The 19837-nt window shown below is 40.1% G+C and overlaps 1 protein-coding gene across 3 annotated transcripts in view; it reads right to left on the bottom strand.

The window, feature by feature from the left end:
- ANKRD28 (ankyrin repeat domain 28) overlaps nt 1-8211 on the bottom strand; it is a 192388-nt gene extending 184177 nt beyond the window's left edge. The window contains exon 1 of one of the 3 annotated variants that reach the window (XM_030933529.1): nt 7793-8211. In XM_030933529.1, coding sequence (XP_030789389.1) covers nt 7793-7819 — 27 coding nt within the window. In that variant the 5' untranslated portion in view covers nt 7820-8211. The remainder of the gene's footprint in view (nt 1-7792) is intronic. The other 2 variants (XM_030933535.1, XM_030933549.1) reach the window with 2 other exon arrangements.
- Between the last annotated feature and the right edge of the window lie 11626 nt (nt 8212-19837).

Raw genomic sequence — 19837 nt, 5'->3', positions numbered from 1 at the left:
GGAATACTATTCAGCAATTAAAAATAAATGCCAATACTTGCTACAAAGTGGATGAACCCTGAAAACACACTAAGTGAAACAGGAAAAGTCTACAGAGGCAGAATAGTTGTTGTCAAGAAGCTAGCAAGAATGGAGGTTTGGGGGTTGATAGTTTAGGGGGGTAAGGGGTTTGTTTTTGTCATAAAATGTTCTAAAGTTGATTTTGGTGGTACTTGCACAGCTTTGTGAATATATTAAAAAACAATGAACTGTACAATTTAAGTTTGCGTGTGAATTACATCTCAATAATGCTGGTTAAAATATAAAAAAGATCAAACTTTTTAATACAGAAATTGTTAAAGAGAAAAGGCTGCCTCTCTATACTAATTTATGCTTCCTTATTATAAAACCTGTATTTCTTTAGTATTTTTGGTAACAGGAAATAAATGTAATGCTTCTCTGTACCCACTCTTAGTCTAAGCTTCTGAAACAAGTACTTCTCTACTCAACTGCCTTTTTAAAGTATTTTAACTGTCTTGTGCTAGATGTTTTAGTATTATCTTTGGCCTTAAATCCTGAGGAATAGAAAATACATACCTTTAAATTTATAAATAGATAAATCCAGATGAGTAAACCCTTACCAATAAGAATGTCAACTTAAATTGACTAGGCAAAAGTAGGCTTTTCACAAAAGTTAATAGGTGTAATAATTCTATCCAGACTCTACTATGTAAGCCAATCAGCATACACATAGAAGAATCCTGTTAACTTTTTTTTAAAATCAGTATCGCATAAGGAGGGTGGATGAATCATTTAATAGCGTAACTAAGAATTGAGGATGAGGGATGGGAATGGAAATTAAACCTAAGATATTTGAAATATTAAACCATTTCAACTTTACATTGTATACAATATTCCAGTAACAGTTTAAAACATTACTGTTTTAAGTTAACTAGTAATTTCATTAATTTTGGCTTTAAATTTAAGGTATAACTTTGTGACTGATTTGATACGATGTGAACTGCCCATAGGATGCATTATTCAAAACAAAAGACCTAAGCCTGAACCTCCAGGTACAGGGTATTTTCCATGGGCATCTCACTCCAGCCCAGAATGAGTACGTTCACTGAATATAAATTTTACATTAGACTAGAAAATTAAAAATGAAATAAGACAAAATGCTGAAAAACTTAATGTATCCCAAATCTAACTATTTGGGTTATCTGCTCTTTAACTACTATAATTAATGTTTGTTTTTTTTTTTTTTTTTGAGATGGAGTCTCGCTCTGTCGCCCAGGCTGGAGCCCAGTGGTGCGATCTAGGCTCACTGCATGCTCCGCCTCCCAGGTTTATGCCATTCTCCTGCCTCAGCCTCCCGAGTTGCTGGGACTACAGGCCCCCACCACCACGCCTGGCTAATTTTTTGTATTTTTAATAGAGACAGGGGTTTCACCGTGTTAGCCAGGATGGTCTCGATCTCCTGACATTGTGATCCGCCCACCTCGGCCTCCCAAAGTGCCGGGATTATAGGTGTGAGCCACCACGCCCGGCCCCATAATCAATGTTTAATTGCATTTTCATAATTTGAATTTACCCTAGCGGAACTATGTAACCAAAAAATTACCAATTATCATACAAATCCAAGACACTCTCAATTGTAGATACAAACAGGTCATTAATATAGCCATGAGAAATATTTTAAGATATACTCACTCTCATTCAAACTTTTGCTTAGTACTTAATGTTCTCGATCTGTACTAAAATATTTTATATATGTTCTGATTAACAGCAGTAGCTACCTAACTGGTCTTGGGTGTCCCTGTTTGTCTGCCTTTTGTAATCTATTCTTCCAAAACTTGTAATGGTTATCTAACTTTCAGTGATCACAAACCCCTCTGAGGATCTAATAAAGTTATGAATCCTCTTGAGTAAAATACATACCTGCACATTCTTGCCAAAACCTTCACAGGCCCTATTTTAAGGAGGCCCAGCTCAAACGGCCCATCACTTACCAATGAAGTCCAAACTTCTCAGCCTGGGATTCAAAGTACTTAATGTAGTCACTGTTAACTTAGCTAATTTATCTTCTATCTTTTCCAACTACACACCCCAATCAAGACTACATCCTCATTATCCCAACCACCCTTCCTAGCTTGCCTTCACAGTTCCCTCTTGTTGCTTCCATTGACAACTGCTTGAGACGGAGTCTTTGCTCTGTCACCCAGGCTGGAGTGCAGTGGTGCGATCTCGGCTCACTGCAAGCTCCGCCTCCTGGGTTCACGCCATTCTCCTGCCTCAGCCTCCCGAGTAGCGGGGACTACAGGCGCCCGCTACCACGCCCGGCTAATTTTGTGTATTTTTAGTAGAGACAGGGTTTCACCATGTTAGCCAGGATGGTCTCGATCTCCTGACCTAGTGATCTGTCCGTCTCGGCCTCCCAAAGTGCTGGGATTACAGGCTTGAGCCACCACACCCGGCCAGACAATGCTTACTTTCAACAACCACAAATACTTCTGGTGAACCTAAAATACCTCCCCTGCCATGAGGGTTTCCCTCTACTTACAATAAAATTATCTGATCCTTTTGAATTCTGAAACATGTTATCTGCACCTCTTATGGAGCTCACCAGGTTCCATTTTGTATCGCAAAAGGTATCCAGAAAGTGAGGAAACACAGAACTTGTTTTTGAACTGTATGTTACATTTTCAAATAATATGCTCTATATGTTTTCCTTCAGCCTCTATAAGCCTCTTCATGTGATGTATCTCACCCTACATCTATGTGTGGTTTTTTTTCCCCCTCTTCTAAGATCTGTAAGAGTAGAGACAGTACCTTCTTCACCCTTGTGTCCCGTCATCTCCAGCACAAAACAGGAAGACACGCCAGGCGTGGTGGCTCATGCCTGTAATCCCAGCATTTTGGGAGGCCAAGGCAGGTGGATCATGAGGTCACGAGACTGAGACCATCCTGGCCAACATAGTGAAACCCGTATCTACCAAAAATACAAAAATTAGCTGGGTGTGGTGATGGGCGCTTGTAGTCCCAGCTACTAGGGAGGCTGAGGCAGAATTGCTTGAACCAGGGAGGCGGAGGTTGCAGTGAGCCAAGATTGCACCACTGCACTCCAGGCTGGTGACAGAGTGAGACTCTGTCTCAAAAACAACAACAACAACAACAACAACAAACAAAACAGGAAGACACCTGCTACATACAGTACCTGAGTATCTGGGCATCAGTGTTCTTCTTCAGGTATTTCATGCATTCTGTATACCCTATTGCAAGATTTCCCAAGAACCATCATTTTTTTGTGTTTTTTTTCCTCAAAGATCAAACAATGCTCTACTCTTAGTGTGTACTTCATCAAATAAGAACTTATTAACTATCCAAAATAGTGGTTAAGTTACTCACATCCATCCAACACCTTTCTCATTGATATATGTCAACCTTGTTTAAAAAAACAAACAAAAAAATGCCAACACCTTAAACATATCAATTGTCACCATAAACCCATAAGGGAGCACACAAAGATGGCTCCTACACACAAATGATCCAAATGTAAAATTTATTACCCTTTAGTACTGCTGCAAACAAAGTTCATAAAACAAATTCCAAAAACAGAAATAAATACTATCCCAGATACTACAGAAGGCAGTGAGATAACCTGAATACAGAACTTTAGGCTTCCTAAACATGATACAGAAGTTTATGACTAACAGATTCACGCTACAACGTGGATGAACCTTAAAAATATGCTAAGTGAATGAGACACAAAAGGCCACATACTGTATGATTCCATTTATCTGAGATATCCAGAATAGGCACAGAGACAGAAAGTAGATTAGTGGCTGCCAGGGCTGGGAGAAAGGGAAAATAGAGAGTAACAGCTAATGGGTATGGGGTTTCTTTTTGGCAATGATAAAAATATTTTGGAATTGGAGGGCGATAATGGTCGCACTGTTTGGTGAACATACTAAAAACCACTCAACTGTACCCTTGATTAAGAGGGTGAACTTTATGACATGTAAGCTTTATTTCTATTTTTAAGGCGTGTTTTGAGCACGCTGCCTGTTTTATCTAGAAGAAAACTGTATTTAATGGGAATCTTATTTTGTAGTGTTGTTTTTTCAAACTGATCTAAACCAGCAGTTATAAACTGGCTCCTTACTAGTCCCTTTTCAAAATCGAAGCATTAATTGTTGTCAACAGTAGCTATCGACTTGTCAACGTTTACAAATACCTGTGGAGAGAGGTTTTGTCTAGCAATCTGGATTTCTGGCTTCCCCCCCCAAAAAAAATGGAGTTATAAAAATGCTAGGCACACCAGCACTGCAACAATGGCTTGGAGCTAGGCAGCACTAACATACTTGTCCCTATTTGCCATGATGTCCACCACTCCCTATTGTCTTCTAAACACTGAAGCCCAATGTCAATTACCGTTTAGCTTACTGGCTGTGAGTCTGTGATCCCTAAACAATGACCTTCTACCCTTTTTATTAGGCTGTACTGCTGGTAAATTAAAATGTAATAACGGATGGTTACATTTTAACATACCAACTGCAAGAATAAAAACCGTAACACTGATATCTGTTAGAAAAAAACCCTGCAATTGTCAAAAATTTATTCAAACTAAAGTGAAATTCAAGGAAAAAATGTGTCCATTTCTATAAACAGAAAACAAATTATTTTCGGTTTACAATTAAAAATCATTTTCATCCACTTATAGTCAGAAAGTAATGCAGTAATAACTTCCTACCCCCATAATTAGGTGGTGGCACAAAATGAGAGAAAATTATGCAGCTGGAAACCATCATTCTTAGCAAACTATCACAAGAACAGAAAACCAAACACCGCATGTTCTCACTCATAGGTGGGAACTGAACAATGAGATCACTTGGACTCGCGAAGCGGAACATCACACACCGGGGCCTATCATGGGGAGGGGGGAGGGGGGAGGGATTGCATTGGGAGTTATACCTGATATAAATGATGAATTGATGGGTGCTGACGAGTTGATGGGTGCAGCACACCAACATGGCATAAGTATACATATGTAACAAACCTGCACGTTATGCACATGTACCCTAGAACTTAAAGTATAATAATAATAATTTAAAAATTAAAATAAATAAATAAATAAATACACTTTTCGAAGGAGGAAAAAAAAGAAAATTATCTTATTCAAATTGATCAGCTTTGTAAGAACAAATTGCTTTACTTACTGATTTTATGTTTAAACCATCTAAAACCCTCCTGATGCTTAAATGCACAAAGAAAAACAACCCCTTTGCATTTGTAGCTTATATGTATTAAACTGTATTTTACAAAGCCAGAAGAAAACAAAATACAACGTGAATAGCGAAACAGACCTAGAAAAGTACATTCTACTACTTCCTATGTCAAGTGTATATACGGCTTTTGAGCTAAAAGCTATGGCAAGTACCATTCAGCTTTAGAAATCTGTATGTCCTTATCTGTATCTTCTCCATTACTCCAAACAAAATAATCTAGCTGACCTGCTTTTCCTGTAGATGGGAAATTATAAGAGTATTTGCTTTCCATTTCATTTTTACCATCATTTCCAATGGCTAATAAAACATCAACATATAAGATGACCTCTAAAAACAGCTATTCCCTTTAAATTAGGCAAAACCAAACTTATTTCTCAAAGTCTTCCAAAAGAGAGACCAGATAAGCCAATTACTTAGTAGTTTAGAGGTAAACCTCAATGTTCTTTCTCCCCGAACCATTAAGCTTACAGGTGACTGTTTTTATTTTTTTGGGGGACGGAGTCTCGCTCTGTCACCCAGGCTAGAGTGCAGTGGCACGACCTCTGCTCACTGCAACCTCCGTGTCCTGGGTTCAATCGATTCTCCTGCTGCAGCCTCCAGAGTAGCTGGGATTACAGGTGTATGCCACCACACCTGACTAATTTTTGTATTTTTAAGAGAAACGACGTTTCACCATGTTGGCCAGGCTGGTCCTGAACTCCTGACCTCAAGAGATCCGCCCGCCTCGGCCTCCCAAAGTGTTGGGATTACAGGTGTGAGCCACCACGTCTGTCCGCAAGTGGCATCTTAAAGCTCAATATTACCACTGAATATCAATGGATATACATAAGACTGGAATGGCATCACAATTTTCTCAAAATTGCAATTCCAAAATAAAATCCAGTTGTACCTTTGCTTAACACAATCCTGTTTCTGTTAAAACCTGATGGTGAATCAAATATGAGGCTCTCCTAAAAGTTCACCAAATTTCTAATGCACACAGTAATCTAAATCACAACAACTTTTTCAAAAATGCAGGACTAGAAACAAAGGAAAACATCGATCAGTCATTACTTCAACCACTAACAATGGAAGCACAAAGTGCGGTACTGGAAAACTCAGACTTCGAGTTTCACACTGTTAACAGTGTAAGATGCACGGCCTGTACTGGAATTAGCAGAAATGGTTTCTGCTGTAACTGTGCTTTACCTGCTATTCTCTTAACACTGCTGTCCAGTAGAACTATCTGAAATGAGATAAATGTTTTATGTCTGTCCTATTCAGTACAATAGCCAATACCTACATGTGACTACTGAGCACTTAAAACGTGGCTAGCAAAACTAAGGAAATTGGTTTAATTTTAATTAAATTGCTACATGTGGCTAGTGGGTCTCTTATAGGACAGAACAGTTGTATAATGTGAAATACAAGGTATAAACTGTATTGACTAAACTGTAGACTTTTTCAAAATATCATGCCCTGATGTTAACACCAGGCAAGACCATTCCGATACCAAATGATACATAAGGTCAGCGATCAGCCTAAACATAAAATAAAATTCACTTATGAAATGAGAATCCTTGATATTACTTAGTTTCAGAATTGAAGGTGCAATATTTACTAAGTAATATAAAAAATACGTCTCAGGTTCTTCCCCAGTGTTTTTGCAAACGGGGTGCTCACTTTCAAAATAGTTGCCCAAAACATGCAAGTTATTTTCCCTTCAAATCTGTTCAACATCTTCCGTTCAGGAAAACAAATGGCAAAAATAAGTTCTCAACACTAGTAAGTGTGCTGTGACAAACCAATGTGTAAATGTCACACATTAATTTTCCTTTCCCTTAAAAGAGGGTAAAAATGTTTGGCAGCGTCCGGATCTTTCCAAATGTTTAGGTGTACCAATCATTCAGATACAGTTGCGATTTCGTTACTGGATACAAAGTACTTTTTCAGTTCCAGAGAGTTACAAGTCTTTTTGACAAAGGTATTCTTTGACCAGCTCTTCCTAAGTCAAGAAAAGTAACAAGATGGTGCACAAAATGTCAAAAGAAAACAAGTCTGGAAACTTGAATTGAGTTAACTAGTGGATAAGCGGAATCAATTGCCTTTAACCAGGAGAGAGAGTCCCTCGCACTACTCAGCCAAGCAAACAGAACAAGGTCGTGACCCTGGGTCACGGCCGCCAGCACCGCTCCCGCCCGGCAGCGGGAAGCCACCTGTTAGGCCCGAGCCTCACCTGGCAGGAAAGAGGAAGCGCTTGCCCGGCAGCTCGCTCGACCCGAGGGCGGTGAGCGTGGAACCCGCCCCTCTTGCTGCAGCGGCTAAACCCCCGGCGACACGTGGGCTTCACCCGGGCCCCGGCGGCTCTGACAGGCGGGTCGCCCGCGGACCCCGGCCCGCCGCCTCGCGCCGGTCCCCGGGGCAGGACCCCCGTTTCCCTCGCAACCACCCCGCCGAGAGGGCGCCCAGTCGGTCCGCCCCGCCGGTCCGCCCTGTTTCCTTTCCTTCCCGGACAGCGCGATCCCGCCCTGCAGCCCCTCACCTACCTGGTCGCGGAGTTTGAGGAACGCCATGGCGGTCGCCTCCGCGCCCACTCCAGCCTCCGCCGCCGCCTCCGCCGCCGCCGCCCGGCCCACCGCTCCCGCCCTAGTAGCCTTGGCCGCTGCCCGGGACCAGCGGGTCGGCGGCCCACTGCGCTGAGAAGACCGCGGGCAGGGGGCGGTACCGCCTCCCTGGCCGCCCGCCGCCGCCGAGAGGTGAGAAGCCCGGCCGGTCCCGCCTCCTCCTCTGAGGACTCCCCGCCCTCTTCCTTCCTTTCTTTCTCCTTCCCTCTGCTGCCTCCCGGAGCAGCCCTAACCGCCGCTGCCGCCGCCGCCTCCTCACGCCCCCTTCCCGAAATACCCTGGCAGCCCCCGCGGCCGCGCCGTTCCAGCCCGCGGCAGCGGCGGCATCCAAACTCCACAATATTACCACCACCGCCTGCCGCGATTGGCGGCCGCGCGGGGGAGAGGCCAGAGTAAGCCGAGCGCCCATTGGCCACGCCGCCGCGCTCGCTGGTGCCCCCCGCCTCCCGCGGAGGGAGGGGCGGGCGGAGGAAGCCGCAAGGGTGGGCGCGGAGCCGCGGCGCGGGCGGGGCGGGGGAGTCGGCAGGGGCGCGGGCCGGGGGAGGGCGGCCAGGTGTCCCGGCTCCCAGGCGCGCGCCTCAGGCGTGGTGGGCGGAGCCCGGGGCGTAGGTGGCGGCGGGAGGTGGGGAACGGCCCCGGACTCGCACGTGGAGGTGGAGCGAGGACGCCTCCCTCTGCCAGGGCAAGACTAAGGAGCTGGGTGAGGGACCGGAAGGGCTGGAAGGGGTGGGCACCTGGGGGCTGCGGTGAGTGGCGATGTCACCCATCGCTGGACTTGCACGTGGAGAAAGCGTGAGAATGCGTCCCTGGGTTTGGAGAGGGTGGGGAGCCAAGGAGTGGGATGAGCGGTGGTCACGGAATGGGGGGCGCTGCTGTACTCCAAGGGGGCTGCAGACCGAGACCGGGTGAGGGGCGGGGGTGATGCTGGCACTCTGGACGGAAGGGCGTCGTCTTCGCAGCCGAACAGGTTGTGGACGCCCAATCCTTTTTCTACCCGCAGTCCCAATCTGAAGCTAAGCTATGTGGTTTTCCCTTGAAAGCTCCCCAGCCAGGCTTGCTGCCTCCACCCCCTTCTTTCGCATCTGAAGGATTTTGCCTCCCACTCGAGAGAAATCAATTTTCTTAAACAACAACAACAACAAAAAAGATGTGCAGGATTTCTAATAAATAGCATCCTTGGATGGAGGAGAAGAGGAATGACTCCCTTACCCTGCCACACACACCCCCACGCCACCCCGCAGCTCTGAAACGGCTTTTCTTTCTTAGGCAGCCGCACGCTGTTGCCATTCCAGGCTCGTGTGGGAGAAGATTGTTGTGCGCCTGGGTCTGTCCGCCCGGGCGGCTCCAGCCTCTGGTTTATACAAGGTGCAGATGGTTAAAACACAAACGTGTGACGTCAGGCTCGGTTTTTAAAAGTCCCTTCTACCCCCTACATCAGTTGTGTCTCTTGGGATGGGCTTTATTTAGAAAATCGATTCGAGCCTAATGGCAGCCTAGAGAAATGGAGATCTTCGTCAGGACTATCAGATTATTGTAATGCTGCACTTACAACAAAAAAACTTAGCTTTAGCCACGCAAAAAAAAAAAAAAAAGAAGAAGAAAGAAAGAAAATAGAGTGCAAGATTAAAAACACACCTGGTTAACTGATAGTACGACTCTTCCCAATTTTCTTTGACATATCCATGCCATGGTTCCATTGAAGCAATTTCTTACCTAAAATTACGTCCCTCGTCATGATATTTTCTACTTAAAATGGAAGAATTCTCATAACTGTGATCTAACCGTCATAATGAGGCTAAAAAGGAAATCAAACTGCTCTTGCTTTGCATTCTCTTCAGTAGCTCCTTTCCCCTTTATTTCAACTCCAGCAGATAAAATAGAGATACTATTTGTCACCCAACCCCTCCTTATCAGTTTATTGAGGATGAATGAGTTAATGTTGTGAAAGCATTTGAGTTCTCCAAAACAAAGGTGTTGTGATAATATTACTAGAGTACTTTGTGACTACAAATTAGCTTTGTAAATAATTACCCATGTGCCATATCCAATCGAGTTCTATCTTAGTCTAGGAGTGTTAGGATTTACCCTCATTTATGAGTAAGCCTGTTAAGCACTATGGATGTTGAGCCAGGAATTAATATATCCCTCCTCTTTCCCCCAAATAATCTCTCCTCTAGGTTAAAGTTCTAGAATTTAAAAACACAATGTGAACCTGATTAGGAACATGGCAAAGATGATTTTTTGGGAGAATGTAAGTGTGTTTGAGAGTATGAATTTATGGACTGAATATGCATTTTAATAGATTTTGTGATTGAAGCTAATGAAATGTAGAGGGCTCTTTTGAAATTTTCTAATTAACAGTAATTAATGAAAATGTTTTATGATGCACCATCTGCATTATAGTAGGCATGCAGCTCTCCTTATAGATGATGCTTCACACATCCCTGGGTTCTCACCCTTCTGCACTGTGAACACCATTTAACTTCTCTTGTGTCTCAGTTTCAACATTGGTAAAAAACTAAGCTTAACATTTCCTGGTGTACTCATCTCACACCGTCAGATAAGATAATGATATTAAAGGCTTTGGAAAACTCTGAAGGACCATTACACTATATTATTATTATGACAGCAACTACAGGGTACTTCAAAAAGTTTGTGGGAAAAAGAATTAAAGGTTAAAATTAAAATGCAAACTTTATTTCTCAACATAAGATTTGTCAAGTTCAAGATGATAAGCAGTGATACCAACCATTTAGTTCATCCTTAAAGAACTGAGGGTCCTGGGAATTTAGCCATGTCAATGCAGTCTTTTTTATATCAATAATGTAATATTAATAACAGAAGAAAAATGCATGCCTTTTAAAGAATTGTTAAGATTAGGAAACAAAAATAAGTCAGAAGGAGCCAAATTAGAAGTATGAGGTGGATGCCTAATGGTTTTCCATCAAAATCCTAACAAAATTGCCCTCATTTGTTGAGAGGAATGAGCAGGAGCAGCATTATGTTGGAGAAGGACTCTCTAGTGAAGCTTTATCGAGCATTTTCCTGCTAAAGCTTTGACTAACTTTCTCAAAAACACTTTCATATTATGCAGATGTTATTGTTCATTGTCCTGCTATAAAGTCAAGCAAAATGTGTTGAACATCCCAAAAGACGGTTGCCATGACCTTTGTTCTTGACTGATCTGCTTTTGCTTTGGCTGGACCCTTCCATCTCTCGGTAGCCATTGCTTTGATGGTGCTTTGTCTTCAGGATCATAATGGTAGGGCCATGTTTCATCTGTTAGAATTATTTGAAGGAGTGTAGGAGTGTTTTAGGGTCTCAACCCTACTCATTTAAAATTTCTATTGAAAGCCTTTCTCTTGCCTGAAGCTGATCTGGGCCCAATGGTTTGGGTACCCATTTAGTTGAAAGTTCGGTGAACTTTAATTTTTCAGTCAGAATTATGTAAGCTGAACCAATTGAGTGAGATGTCTGTGGTGTTGGCTCTTGTTCGTGCGGTTAATCATCAGTCTTCTTCAATTAGGGTACAAACAAGGTATTTTGCTCACAAATTGATGTTGGTGGTCTGCCACTGTGGGCTTTATGTTTGACATTGTCTTGTCCCTTCTTCAAATTAGTTATCCATTTGTAAACTGCTTATTTTTTTTGGGGGGGTGGGCATTGTCCCCAAAACCTATTCAGAAAGCATCAATGATTTCTCCATTCTTCCACCCAAGCTTCACCATTAATTTGATGTTTGTTCTTACCTCAATTTTAACAGATTCATGTCGTTCTGATAGGGGCTCTTTTCAAACTGATGTCTTATCCTTCTTAGTGCTCCAAACTGTATCCTGTTCAGATACATTATAACAAGTTAATATTAAGTTTATGTTGGTGGAAAAAAATTGAAATCCAGCAAGATGCAGTGACTTGTGACTGTAATCCCATCACTTTGGAAGGCCAAGACAGGTGGATCACTTGAGCCCGGAAGTTTGAGAACAGCCTGGCCAATGTGGCCAAAGCCTGTTTCTACTAAAATTACAAAAATTAGCCAGGTGTGGTGGCACGTGCCTGTAATACCAGTAATTTGGGTGGCTGAGGCACAAGAATCACTTGAGCCTGGGAGGCAGAAGTTGCAGTGAGCCAAGATGGCATCACTGCACTCCAATCTGGGCAATGGAGCAAGACTCTGTCTCAAAAAGGAAAAAAAAAAAAAAAGGAATAATTAAAATCCATGCATATTTTTTCATAATATGCATTTTCCATAAACTTTCTGAACACCCCTTGTACATTTTCATGGCTGCTGAAAAAAATAGGAAAAAAGTCTATACAACCAGGTGCAGTAGCTCATGCCTGTGATTCCAGCACTTTGGGAGGCCAAGGTGGACAGATAACTTGAGGCCAGGAGTTTGAGACCAGCCTGGCCAACATGGTGAAACCCTATCTCTACTAAAAATACAAAAATGAACTGGGTGTGGTGGCACATGCCTGTAACCCCAGCAACTCAGGAGGCTGAGGCACGAGAATTGCTTGAACCTGGGAGGCGGAGGCTGCAGTGAGCTGAGATCGTGCCACTGCACACCAGCCTGTGTGACATCTAAGACTCTGTCTCATAAAATAAAAAAGAAAACAAAACAAAAAACTGTGCAATTGAGCCAAAACAAGGTTCGTGTTCAAATTCTAATTTTTAAAAAATCTTCATTATAAGGCTATTCCTGCTTGTAATTAACTATTTACATATTAGGGAAATTCTTAGCACCAAAAAAAAAAAAAAACCATATCATTGAAGCCAATGGGGCCAGGAACTTAATTGTTGCCAGTAATCAATCAATTTTTCTCTCTTGTTTTCCACATGTCTCTTTCTTTCTCTATTACTACAGCCAGTAGCTCCACTGACACACTTTAAGTACTCTGCAGTGATAAAAAGAAAGGAGTCAATATTCCTGATACATCTGAAGAAATGACTAATTGGTTGGACTAGACTCAGGTGCTCATGCCTCAGCCGATCACTACTGCAAGGTCTTGGAGCTGATGACAGTCTCCATTCAAAATGCATGTCCAAAATGATAGAAGGAAAGATATTATACAGATGTGACCACCAGGGCATTTGCTGTGAGCTAGGCTGCCACACCACATTTTATTTACTGTTCTACTACTGTTTTTACTGTTGGGTACTTGCACAGCACCTTATATGCTTACTTCATTTAAATTTTTTATTAACCTTTTTATGTTGGGAACTGGAGCCCAAAGAAATTGTGTGTTCCCAAAGTTACCCGACTAATCAATGGCAGAGCCTGGATGCATAAGGACTTTGAAAGCCAAAAGAGCAGCTTATGTGGTAGGAAATAGATAAATATTTAAGGCTTTTTAGGCAGATAATCCTATCTTATGAAAATGCATATAATAGACTAACAAAGCAGCAAAAGGGCAAAGCACAGTGGCTCACACCTGTAATCCCAGCACTTTGGGAGGCCAAGGAAGGAGGACTGCTTAAAGCCAGGAGTTCAAGACCATCCTGAGCAGCATAGCAAGACCTCATCTCTACTAAGAATAAAAGTTATCTGGGCATGGTGGCACATATCCATAATCCTAGCTGCTTGGGAGACTGAAGTGGGAGGATCCCTTGGGCCCAGAACTTCAAGGCTGAGCAATGAGCTGTGATTATCCCAGTGCATTCCAGCCAGGATGACAGAGTAAGGCTGCATCAGAAAAGAAAAGAAAAAAGAAAAGAAAAGAAAAGAAGGGAAGGGAAGGGAAGGGAAGGGAAGGGGGGAGGGAGGGAGGGAGGGAGGGAGGGAGGGAGGAAGGGGAAGGGAAGGGAAGAAGGAAGGAAGGAAGGAAGGAAGGAAGGAAGGAAGGAAGGAAAGCAGGCAGGCAGCAAAGGTAAGTTCAGAGACCCAGAGGCTGGAAGTAGAAGGTCCAACATATATATAAAAGTTTCAGGAGGAGAGAAGGAAGGAGAGGTGATCTCCAGAGATGATATCTGAGAAATTTTAAGACTTGAAAAATGTGAGTTGTCAGATCAAAAGAGTACGCTGTCTCAAGCAGAATAAATTTTAGAAATTGAGACCTGTACATAGTAGTGAAATTAAAGAATACCAAACATAACAAAATTATGTTAAAAGTTCCCACTGAGAAAAGTCAAATTACCCTAATAGAAATGACTATCATCCTGTCAGCAGATTTGTCAGCAACAGTTGGTGACAGAAGATGATGGAAAATATTTTCAAAGTGTTAACAGACCAAAACTGAGAAACTAGAATTCTATACCTAGCTAAACCATCTTTCAAGAGAAAGGACAAAATAAACACATTTTCAAAATTTAGGATGCACACATACTCATTGAAAGACGTCCTAGGGAATATACTCTAACAAGAAAAAAGCTGAACCCTAAAGAAAAAAATAAACAAATTAGCAAATATCTTGGTTTATATGAATCAGTAGTATATTTTTATGTGCTAGTATTTTGGAATTTTAAAACCAGGTGAAATTAAAATATCTATTAAAATGTGGTAGATGATGGTAGGAGGGAGTTCTGAGCTAAAATATTCTAGAGTTATTTTATTCAAAGGCAATGAAATATTCCTTCACTTTAGACTTTGACAAGTTATTATATTGGTTAAGGTTCTTTGTTGTAAACAACAGAGTCCATGCAGGAATTTTAAAAATTTGTAATAAAATTATTGAGAGAGCTGGTAAAACAATCCTGGGCTAAACTTCTAGAAAAATGCGCGAAACCATGCCAGAACTAACTGGCATGCTGTTCCCATCAAACTCCAAATATGAGGAGCTCAACTTTTCTTCATTTGCTCCTGCTCCCAGGATCAGTGTCAATTCTGTGTCTGGAACTTGATCTTGTAGCCAGGAGAGTAGTAACTGTCTGAAGAGCTTGTATCCTCACATTCCTTACATTTCCATGGGTACATCTAGTAAGTAGAGCCTATGTCACAGGCCTGCATTCCAACTTCATGAGAGGCAGGAAATTTGAGTTCTCAATTCTATCCTGGGTAGGTAGAAACTATAATCAGAAAAGTATCCCAAATATAGGAAGGTTAAACATTTAAAGGTATTCACCAAAATAAGAGAAATAGAATGTGGAACTTTCAAACCTATAGAGAAAAAACTTAGTTAATGGAATAGTAGGCAAAAGAGATAGAGGCAAATTAACAGCATGATAAATAGGCAACTCAAATGAGATTGTACAAGGAAGTCTAACGATTTTGTTAATCACAATAAATATAAATGGATTTGACCTATCTATAAAAAAATGACAACAAACACAATCAGACTGGGTTTCTTAAAAAAACAGCTATTTGCAAGATATATAGTTAAAACATATTGCAAAAGTTTAGGGAAAGGATTTAAAAAGAACTGTATACCAAGAAAATATTAATCAAAAAATTATTCATCTAATAACAATATCAGACATAAGAATTTAAGGCAAAAAGGATTTATAGGAATTAACAAGTAATGTGTAGTCATAAAAGGAACTATCCACCAAAAAGATAAACAGCCACCATGTAGTCATGAACTTGTGTGCATTTAACCACTTTAAGCAAAATTTGCTGAAACTGTGTAGAGTAATTGGCATATGCCTGATTAAAAACAGGCCAGGTGTGGTGGCTCATGCCTGTAATCCTAGCGCTTTGGGAGGCTGAGGCTGGCAGAGCACTTGAGGTCAGGAGTTCAAGACCAGCCTGGTCGACAAGGCAAAACCCCTTCTCTACTAAAAGTACAAAAATTAGTTGGGTGTGGTGGCACATGCCTGTAATCCCAACTGGAGGCTGAGGAAGAAGAATCACTTGAACCCAGGAGGTGGAGGTTGCAGTGAGCTGAGAGAAACAGACGACAGGGTTGAATGCCGTAAAATCAATAAGCTTGATATTATGTGAGAATATATGCACACACACATATGTAATCAATAGTTCACACCACTCCCCAAGACACTAAGTCCAGCCATCTTAGAGGTGAATTTTACCAAACGTGACCTTTTCTTTGTTTTGTTTCACAAATAGAGGCTAACATCAACTGTGTTAACACCAATATTCGTGATGCAGCAAATGCTTCTCAGATACCTTTTATTTCAGCCCAACCCTCTGACATCCAGGTACAGTTATTTTCAAAATAGGGCCATTCAGAACCATTTCATTTATTCAAAAGCTTTTTCAAGAGGATCTCTGCTTAAGTACTACAAGTATCTCTCTGCTGCTGACATCTTTTCTGTGGTTGAAGTAGATGAAAAATATAAATAATAGACTATAAGAATAATATGCAACAATTGTATACATAGTATAATATAAACTCTAAAAAATAAACAAAAATAAGCAAACATCTATGAATAGGAAAAAACTAAAGACCAGAAGACAGTATACCATAATATTAAATGAAATTATGATTGACAGAAGTATGAGTCATTTCTTCATTTATCTGTATTTTGCACGTTTAGTGAGAAATCATTAGTTTCCAAATATGTTGACATTTTATATAAACTTAAATTTTAATAATTATATTGCCACATTAGAATAAAAAAAGATATGACACACAATGAAAATAACCATCAGAATGGTGAAAGAAATTCTCACTGTATCGATAAGTACATTGTTTATAAATGAACTAGACAAGTCCACTAAAAGGTAGATATTATCAGACTGAATACAACAAGATATACACCTGAGATTCAAGGACATAAGTAGGTTGAAAGTGAAAGATGGAAAAGATACATTATGCAAACAGTAACCATAAGAGGTCTGAAGTGGCTACATTAATATCAAAATAGTAAACTAAACTCAAGAAATATTACTGGAGACATTTTGATAAGGAGTCAATACATCTAGAATAATAAATGTTATATAAGAACTGACCTCCAAAATAAACAGATGAAACAAATTCACCAATAGTAGAGATTTCATTTAAAAAATCCTATTTATAATATCATTTAAAAATACTTAGGAATAAATTAAACCAAAGAGGTGAAAGACTTATATGCTGAAAACTATAAAACATCATGAAAGAAATTGAAGAAGACACAAATAAATGGAAAGATATCTTGTGCATGTGAATCAGAAGAATGAATATTGTTAAAATGTTCATACTATTCAAAGCAATATACTTATTTAATGCAATCTCTATCAAAATCCTGATGGCATTCTTCATAGAAATAGAAAACAATCCTAAAATTTGTAAAGAAAAAGAGAAAAACAAAACTGGAGGCATCACACTTCCTGATTTAAAATTACATTACAAAGCTATAGTAATGAAAATAGTATGGTACTGGCATAAAGACAGACACATAGATTAATGGAACAGAATAGTCCAGAAATAAATCCAAACATACTTGATTAACTAATTCTCAACAAGGGCACCAAGAGAACATAATGGGGAAGGGATGATCTCTTCAGTAAATTGTGCTGGGGAAACTGGATTTTCACATGCAAAAAAATGAAATTGGACCCTTTTGCCATGCACAAAAATCAGCTTAAAATGGATAAATGATCTAAACATAAGACCTGAAACCATAAAAGTCCTAGAAGATAACATAAGGAAAAAACCTCTTGATACGGCCTTGGCAATAATTTTTTGGACATCACACAAAAAGCTTGGGCTACAAAAGCAAAAATAAATAAATGGAGCTATATCAAACTAAAATGCTTCTGTACAGCAAAGGAAACAAGAAGATGAAAAGGCAACCTACAGATGGAGAAAAAATATTTACAAACCGTATCTCTGCTGAGGGGCTAATATCTAAACTTCATAAAGAACTTACACAACTCAATAGCAAGAAAACATATAAGCTGATATAAAAGGGCAAAGGACCTGTTTCTCCAAAGATGACATAAACATGGCTAACAGGTATATGAAAAGATGTTCAACACCACTAATTATCAGGGAAATCAAAGCTACTACGAGTTACCACCTCACATCAATTAGGATAGCTGTTATCAAAAAGACAAGAGGTAAGTATTGGCAAGTGTGTGGAGAAAAGGGAACCCTTGTACACTTTGAGTGGGAATGTAGATTGTTGCAGCCATTATGGAAAACAGTATGGAAGTTCATAAACAAAAATAGAAGTACTATATGACCCGGAAATCCCCTTTCTGGTTATGTACTCAAATGAAATCCCTGCAAAGATATCTGCACTCCCATGTTCTTTGTGGCATTATTCACAACAGCCAAGATTTGGAAACAACCTAAGTGTCTGTCAGTGGATGAATGAATAAAGAAAATGTGTTATATATACTTGCACAGTGGAATATTATTCAGCCTTAAAAAAGGAGGGATCCTGGCCAGGCACAGTGGCTCACACCTGTAATCTCAGCACTTTGGGAGGCCGAGGTGGGCAGATCACAAGATCAGGAGTCCAAGAGCAGCCTGGCCAACATAGTGAAACCCCCGTCTCTACTAAAAATATAAAAAGAAATTAGCCGGGCTTGGTGCTGGGCACCTGTAGACCCAGGTACTTGGGAGGCTGAGGCAGGAGAATTTCTTGAACCTGAGAGGCAGAGGTTGCAGTAAGTCAAGATCGTGCCACTGCACTCCAGTCTGGACAACACAGCGAGACTGTCTTAAAAAAAAAAAAAAAAAAAAAAAAGGGATCCTGCTGTTTGCCACAGTATGGATGAACCTGGAAGATATTAGGCTAAGAGAAATAAACCAGACACAGAAAGAAAAATATTGTATGATCTCATTAATATACAGAATCTTTTAAAAATTGCAAGTATACAGAGATACAGACTAAACAGTGGTTATTAGGAGAAAGGTGGGAAGAGAGAAAATGGAAGATATAGTTCAAATGGTATAACGCTGTAGGATGAATAAGTCTAGAGATCTAATGTACAAAATGAGGACTATAGCTGATAATTGTGTATTGCACTGGAGATGTTTGCTAAATGAGTAGACCATAGCTGCTCTTGCCACACAAAATGTGAGTGCCACACACTACGTGAGATGATGGATATGTTAATTTGCTTTACTATAGGAACCATTTTAGTATCTATATGTATTTTGCAAAATCATATTGTATACTTTAAATATACACAATAAGAATTATTTTAAAAATTTCAGTGGCCCACTTTCAATAATTGATAAAACAAAGACTTTAACAACACTATCAATTAACTGATATTTATAAAACACTCCACTGAATGACTTCAGAGTACCCATTCTTTTCAAGTGCACATGTAACATTCTCCAGGATAGACTATGTAATAGAACCCAAAACAAGTCTCAATAAAATTTGTAAGAAGTTTGTAATTGTACAAAGCATGTGCTCTGACCACAATGGAATTTAGAGATCTGTAAGAGAAAGAAACCTGAGAAAACATCAAATATTTGGAAATTAAACAACACACTTCTGAATAACCCATGAGTCGAAGAAATCACAAGGGAAATTAAGTTTTACTGAATGAAAACAAACACACAACATCAAAATCTATGGAATATAGCTAAAGTGGTACTTAGAAATAAATATAACTTCGATACCTATATCAGAAAAGAAGAAAAGACAAATAAAAAATATAAGCTTCCACCTTAAGAAACTAGAAAACAAAGAGCAAGCTAAGCCCAAGACAAGCAACAGGAATAAAATAATAAATATTAGAGCAGAAAAACAATAGATAAAAAATTTTAATCCCTAAAAGATTTTTATTTCAAAAGATCAACAAAATTGACAAACCCTTAACTAGACCAAGAAAACATTACTAATTACCAAAATCAAGAATGAAAGAGCAGTAAAGCACCAAAAAACTCCATGTGATCTTCTCAATAAAGTAGGAAGAGCCAGCAAAGGAGACTGGGATAAGAGAAACCAGAAACCAAGGGAGAATGTATTTCAATAATGAGAGTGGTCAATTGGTTGAGTGTTGCTAATTCCTATAAAAGAAAAGGAGAATTGACCTTTGGATTAGGCCATGTGGAGTTTGTTGACAACCTTAGGAAGTATTTTGAGAAAATAGCATAAATAAAAATCTAATTGTAATGACTTGGAAC

Source organism: Rhinopithecus roxellana, chromosome 1 (assembly GCF_007565055.1).
Source record: "Rhinopithecus roxellana isolate Shanxi Qingling chromosome 1, ASM756505v1, whole genome shotgun sequence".
NCBI lineage: Eukaryota > Metazoa > Chordata > Mammalia > Primates > Cercopithecidae > Rhinopithecus > Rhinopithecus roxellana.
Note: the sequence above shows the minus strand (reverse complement) of the source record. Positions and strands in the feature narration are given on the sequence as shown.